This window comes from Seriola lalandi, unplaced genomic scaffold (genome assembly GCF_002814215.2).
Source record: "Seriola lalandi dorsalis isolate HSWRI2012SDOR001 ecotype SW California unplaced genomic scaffold, Sedor1 jcf7180002054685, whole genome shotgun sequence".
Taxonomy (NCBI): domain Eukaryota; kingdom Metazoa; phylum Chordata; class Actinopteri; order Carangiformes; family Carangidae; genus Seriola; species Seriola lalandi.
The window spans coordinates 326,730-334,229 of record NW_019525238.1 but is presented as its reverse complement, the minus strand read 5'-3'; the positions used below and the strand labels follow the sequence as shown (position 1 = coordinate 334,229).

At 38.7% G+C, this 7,500-nt stretch overlaps 1 protein-coding gene across 1 annotated transcript in view; it reads left to right on the top strand.

Moving 5' to 3' along the window:
- The window catches only part of LOC111667142 (prickle-like protein 2), a 37,581-nt gene that overhangs the window by 19,577 nt on the left and 10,504 nt on the right, over window positions 1-7,500 (top strand). The window contains exon 2 of the mRNA XM_023422735.2: window positions 7,007-7,191. Within this exon, the coding sequence (XP_023278503.1) occupies window positions 7,060-7,191 (132 nt within the window). The 5' untranslated portion in view covers window positions 7,007-7,059. The remainder of the gene's footprint in view (window positions 1-7,006; window positions 7,192-7,500) is intronic.

Sequence of the window (7,500 nt, the reverse complement as noted above, 5' to 3'; positions counted from 1 at the left end):
GTAATTACTGCCGACATATTGTGCAGTGGTAATAGATAATGAGATTAAAAGTCAGGTTTGCATTATTTTTGCTGTCATGAAAAGCATACTGATGATTCTGACTGCTCTCACTGTGAAGAGTTAATAGAGCCTTGGTCAGGCTCTGTGCTTCAGCTGAGCACCTCCTCTCATGTCAGCTTTTACATAAATAAGAGCTTTTTCTCTCCATCACTCCCTCTCCTTCTCTTTCTCTCATGCACACCCACACAGAGCCTGTCAGAGGCACATGAGGATGGGAGGAGGAAGGAGAGAGGTGGGTGAAGCATGACACGTGAAAAAGGAAACGCGTTGCTTTTAATGCATCTACAGCCCTCTATCTATTGTTTCTCTCTATTTTTTCTCTTTCCTTCTGTTGTCAGACAGCGTATGTGTTGAAGAGTATCCCCCTCTCGCTGAAATCTGAGCTATTGTGAATTTATATGCAGAGCCTCTTCTCTTTGTTCTCAAAATTACCCAATTTGTTATGAAGATCTTCCTTCCTCTGGCACAGGCATGTTGATTAATCTCAGTTAATTTATGTTTAAATTAAGATACTCCTAATTGGATTTTACTGAGGGAGGGGCATATTATAGAAAAACTAAATTCAGACTCGGTGATGATTTATGATCTGTAAAACATGATATGCCTTCAACATTATCCCTTACATAACCCTGCAGTAGCACATAAGAAAAAAACACCGAAAGGAAGATTCATGCCGCTCGACAAAGACGGTAGTCGAGAGAAAAATATATTACGGGTCTCTCTCTGCTTGTACTTTGTTGTTAAATCAATTAAATCATACATTCCCACTGACACTGGTAAACGGGTGTTGTTCAGGACTTTGCACACCAATCGGTTGCCATGGCAACTTGCAGAGTTTTTCCAAACGACCTACAGTTGGCTGACTGCTGCCTCACTGAGGTACAGTTTGGATGAGTTGTCTTCTCCTCTGTATAACAGTCACTCTGCTTGGTTAAAATAACACATTATTGTCAAATAATTACTTTTTTTAAAATTTCCAAACTAAAGCCATCACCCATCACCGCTCTGAAAGCAGCGGGCTGCTTACAAAAAGGCTGACAGACTGTAAATGCACTGCCTATAAAAAGTAATTCGACATAAGAAGAAAATAAATTCCAAGTGGAATTGCAAATACTTGAGTATTGTCTTGTATAATTTTCAGGCATAAGTCAACTTCATCAGGTGTGGACATAACTGTAGATTGTACATTGATTTTTGACAAGCAGAGGAGACGTGTAGTTTGTTTCTTTACACAAAACTTGACCTTCAGTTTGCTCGTCATATGTTCAGGTTTTTATAACCATCAACAATTTAAATTTGTGAACCTTTAAAGTTTTTAAGAATTTTAAACAAATTTACATTATATTACATTTATATTTACTCATTTGGCTGAATGGCTTTTATCCAAAGAGACAAGTGAAGAACATCACTAAAGCTTAAATGTAGGTTTGATAAGAAAGATCTGAAACAAATTATTAGGAAATGGAAAGCGTATGGTCCAACCATGAATCAAGAGACCTGAGGCAACTTGGAGGACAGAGTAACAAGCTTCAAAGGCTGGGATTGGAGACTGTGTACAGAGTTGACCAGGAGCTTCAGCAGTTGCAGCTTTATGGAAGAATGAAATAGAGAATCCTACTTTGACATTAAATTTACTTTAATTCAGTATTGTGAAACAATAAAACATGAAAACATTTTATAGCCACTGAATTATTATTATATAATTACTCGTTATTTTAAATATACTAGAAGACAGGTCAGTGTAGGACTGTGAAGGCAGACCATGTGACAGCAGACAATAACAATATTTTACTGTAATAATTCTGACGCATTCATTTTCTTCCTGTAGAGCTGCGACGCTGAGTCGATTAAACAGCAACTATTTTGATAATCATATCAGTTATATTTCAAGCAAAAATGGCTGATATTTTCTGGTCTCATTCTCTCCAATAAGGGACTCTGGTGCTTTTCTTTGTCACATATTACAGTTGGTTTTGGGTTTTAATCTGTTGATCAGATAAAACAAGCACATGGAAGATATCTATTACTTATGACATGGCATTTTTTCACTGTTTTAAAATTTTTTTTTAGGCTAAACTAAATTAATAATCGTTTAAATCAAGGAAATAATAGGCAAATTAAACGATAATGAAAATAAAGTTAGTGGCCGCCCTACATATGACCCCGCAGAGAGATGTTATCATTCCTCTTCACTGTTGCCCTGCTGCTTGAAGTCATAAAAAAAAATAGAAAAATAAGATTTGGCACATTATGGCCTCTCTTTCCTCCTGATACAAATGTCAGTGTCATCTGAGCCAGAAAGTGGCTCTGATATCACTGATGTTAATTAGGATCTCATCGCAGTTTAAAGGTCAAATACTGAATAAAAACTGTGGGAACGTCAAGACACATGATAAGATGTTTGTAATGGTTGTAGACCACATGAGTGGAGGGCGACGAGTTTGCAGTTTTTTTTCCCCCCAGGCAATCACTCCCTCAGGTGCTTTCACTGATTAGTTCCTCCTATCTGGTTGAAAGTGCGAGTGTATTGATTGGCTGGAAAGATAGCGTACAGTCTCTTTGGTCCTCCATGGCACATGATTGCCTATTTCTGTCGTAGACCTTTATACATTGTTAATTATGAGACCCTGATCCTGTGCACCAAATCACTGAGTAATATACCTTCACTGAGCTTTTCAACTGATATTTTAATGCTTCTTTCCGCAACACACATTCGTTAAGTTGTACGTTTTATTGTTGAAATTAAATAAAACAACTTTATGAACATCATTAAAGTAGGGTCCCCTCTCCAACCTCGACATTTGAACATTTAATAATTAAGATCAACAGAGCACAGTGTTCTGAGGACATAAACTCTTGGTTCTCAAATGGAAATGATTCTCATGTACTCACATTTATAATCATGCATTAAAGGGAATAACCAACTGCTCTACAGTATATGATTTGCTACAAGATGGACAGTGCAATCAGCAAACTCAACCATCAGCCATTAGAGCGGAGCTCTGCAAAGATGTGGGATAGTTTATACCAAAGGTATGTTAATTCACTTCCAGGGAAGCAAAACAATGACAAAAATATAGAAAATTACAAAGTAGAGACCAGTGAGATACACTTCTTTCTGAAGCATGAAGTATGCCTCCTCCAGGAAACAGAAGTTCACAACTCTCTCCTTGTGTTGCTGGGGAAGAACAGAGGAGTGTGTTATGACTAACCAGTCGCCCTGGCGAGTGTGTATTGCGTCAAAAAGTCACACACTCATCAGCAGCCTTCTGTACCAGCTGATTGTGCATTCAGTCAAAAGTCAGGGTGTAAAGACGCCACATTACACTGAGGCTGTTTGACACTGAAGCTGTGTCTTTGTTTAACAATAAAGACTTACAGTACATCTTAATAAGTAGGCTGTACAGGCACCATTAATCGAAGCACTGGTGCACACACTGGTGCTGTCATTCCCTCGATCTAACAATGTGTGTGCAAAATGAATTTCACATGCTCCGCCATATTCCATAGTTGTAAAAAAAAAAGAAAATGGACTTACTAAAAGAAGGTTGTGAACTCCTGCACACTGTCAGCACTTGATGATAGATCTTTTTCACAGCAGACATTTTGATTTGTCATAGCAGGTAAAACACAGGTGTAACATTAATCTCAGCTCCATTTCCTTTATGTGCCGCAGTAAGCCATGTCACAGAGTCAGCAAGCACACTAGAATGGCCATCATTCATGTCTGCTTTGGAAAACGTAACATTTAGTCATAGACCCTCATCAGGCAAACTCAATTTATGTAATATTCTGACATTAATAGAAATACTCTTTTTCTTACCCGGAGTTAGAGGATAAAATCTGGTCAGAAGCAGCACTGTCTCACGTTTAGCCTAGCTTAGCACAAACACTGGACGCAGGGGGAAACATCTTGCCCAACTCCACACACATCTCGAAAGCTACATATATATATATATATATATATATACATATATATACATATATATATATATATACATATATATATATACATATATATATATATATATATATATATACATACATATATATATATTATATTATATGTTGTGTATTTAACACGTGCAAACATAGAAAATACTGACATTGTTGCTTAACGAGCAGTTTGTTTATGGGTTGGAACATTTCTTAATGACCAACAGCTGGGCCAGTGAACATTTACAGTCACAGTGAACTTGCTGACTTTGCATATTTCCTAACTCATCAAAAACCAGGGCCGTGCAGAGACCTTTAAAGGGGCAGGTGCTCACTGTTAAAAAAAAAAAAAAAAGGGGCACAGGGAGCAAGATTTTTAAACGGCTTACATACAGTACAACATAGTTTACAGCATAACCCGTTGAATTACAGCAACTCATATTCAAACAGGATACAACATGGAATCAACATGGCAAAGGGACAGATGCTCAAGCACACTTTACTTCTTTAAAGAAATAGTCTGGCATATAACTCCAAAATCACAAACAGTGATTTTTTTTTAACATTTTGTTTTTTGTAAGGAACGACTGAGATACAAGTTGTTAATTGGTGAGTTTTAGAGGTTTTTATACTGTTATCTTTAGACGGAGCCAGGCTAGCTGTTTCCCCCTTTTTCCAGTCTTTATGCTAAGCTAGGCTAACTGTCTCCTGGCTGTAAGCTCCATACTGAATGTACAAACACGATCTCATCTAACTCTTGGCAAATAAAAGCAAATGAGGAACTTTTGCAAAATGTTAAACTGTTCATTTGAATTATTGAAACAATACAAATTGGCAAAATGATTCATAATTTACACCTATTAATCTTCTCATGTAAGACAACCATCCAGCATATTTCACCCAATGGTTTCAATATTTCTTTAATACTTACACAAGAAAAAAACATCACAGGAATTTTAACAACATGTGCATCAAAAACAAATTCCAGCCCTTAATGCCAGACCATAGTTAACATTGTGGTCAGGTTCTTCTGTAGCTTACTGCTCTGATTTCATATTGCCAACACAAGTCACATTTCAACTGATGCGGAACTGGTGCAACAGGCTGCATGTTTCCCAGCAGGACCTCTCTCTCTCTCAGCTTCCATACTCTAATGAAGATCAGCCTCAGGCCAGGCTTGAGGTTCAAGGTTACATACCTGTGATTTCTCCTCACAAAGAAATCAGCAGCACCCATCTTAGAGAGATAAACAGTACTCAGCTCTGCTTGGATGGAGGCTGACTCACTGGCTCAGTTTGTGGAAATGTCTGCTTTTCCTCGGCCACTGCTTAAGCTCTGTTGTTCTGTGATTTCTAATCTGCAGGAAATTGTGTTGCTGTCTGAAACTGCCAGAAAAGACCTCTCTCATAGTTTGGGAGCAATCGCTTTGAATCAGAAATGTCACGGCCTGTTCACTCTTTCTCACCGGCAATCATGCAGTGTTGTTTTTGTCAGGGAACCGCCATGACTTTGGCACTTCACTACAGACAGGTATTAGCCTTTGTCCTCATTTATCGGATTATACTCTGAATGAATTACAACAACCTCAGCAAATTCAATAATCACTATGGACTTTTTAAATCTATACAATGTCCGGACAATGTTAGAAAACCACAATTGTTTTCTTCCATTTTACCTTAATTGGCCGTAATATCTCTCCCCTCATCAGCTTTCAAAATAACAAGCTGTGAGCTCATTATTGCTTTCGTTGCTGACCCACTAAATATTGTAGTTGTCCGTAAAATGAGTTGCATTTCATTTTCATTCTTTGGTGGTGGAGGCGATACCTATTCCTGTTAATTATTTATGTGTGGGTAATGTGTGCAGCTGTTCTCCTCTCAGACAGAAAGAGGGAGGAGACGATCAAATCTATCTCTAATCCATACATTCAAGTAGAGCAGTGAATGCAGATGCAGCAGTGTCTTCTGATGATGATGTCTTAGGACTGCATTGTTAAAGTCATATATAAAGTGATATATAATATACATTTAATATGCAATTTACAGATCTGGACCACTGATGTTTTGAGCCATGGCTCCAGGGATGGCAGTGTCAGTCCACTTTGGTCCAGAATGAAATATCTTAACAACTAATGCATGGATTGCCATGAAATTATTGTGCAGACATTCATGGTTCCCTCAGGATGAACTGTAATCCCTTTGGTGACCCCAATACTTTCCATTTGCACTATCATCAGGTCAATTTTCTTTCTTAAAGTTTTTTACGTTTGTATTACTAAATACCTGCAAAAACAATAAATAGCTTCCTCCTACAGTCGAAACACATGCATGTTAGGTTAACTGGCGACTCTAAATTGCCCATTGGTTTGAATGTGAATGTAAATGGTTGTTTGTCTCGATGTGTCAGCCCTGCGATTGACTGGCAACCTGTCCAGGGTGTTCATGGCCTCTCACCCAGTGTCAGATGGGATTGGCTCCCGCCCAATCCTGATAATCCCCACCCTGAAGGATTAGCGGTACAGCTGATGGAAGGATGGATGGATGATGCCATTCCCATCACCCTCAGCTGTGCTTTTTGTTACTCCTAATTACCAAATGTAAACATGCAAACACACTAAGCTAACATGCATGTTAGCATGCTGATGTTAGCATTTAGCGCAAAGCACCACTGTCCCCGAGTACAATTTAGCCTACAGACAGCGTGGCTGTAGAGTCTTTTTCTTGTTTTCATCTTGTTCCATGTTTTTTTTTGTTTGGTTTTTTTTTCTGAGTATATGTGAGCGGGGCAGAAAGCTATCATTCATACCATTCATTTTCTCTAAAGCCCTGGTGTGCCTTATGTTCACAGATGGAGAATCTGAAACCACATAGTCATATAGCAGAGAATACGAAGTTAAAACTTTGCCACCTCCCATTTTTTTTCTCCCTTTTCTGAATCACCCACTCTCTTTTTTTTTTTATTTGAATCTTATTTTTTGCCTCACTCTCACTCTCCTTTTCGATCTCAACAGGAATACCTGTGTCCACTGAACCAGTTCGTGTAGAGGAGCATGTTGTGACAGCCATGTCTCTGGAGATGGAGAAGACCATCACCAAGCTGATGTACGACTTCCAGAGGAACTCCACCTCTGATGATGACTCTGGATGTGCGCTGGAGGAATACGCCTGGGTTCCCCCTGGACTCAGTCCTGAGCAGGTACACGAGCTCCACAGTCTTCTTTTGCAAGTCACAGATATTCAGCAATGACACCCTTACACTCCTGACACTACCAAGTGATTTATTGGCTAATGCTTATTTTTGTCCGGCACAGCCAGACCACATCGAATTATACCAAATCGGTCAGAGGAAGGAAGTTAATCGAATGCTAAAGTATTTGTGGCGTTTTCTGAATAATCCTGAGATAGAAAATTCACTGATCTGAAAACAAGACAATGGAACATTATTGTTTTTAAATTCCCCTTCATGGTGTTTTAGTCTCTTTGGGTTGGGAGTGGGAGGAGGGGG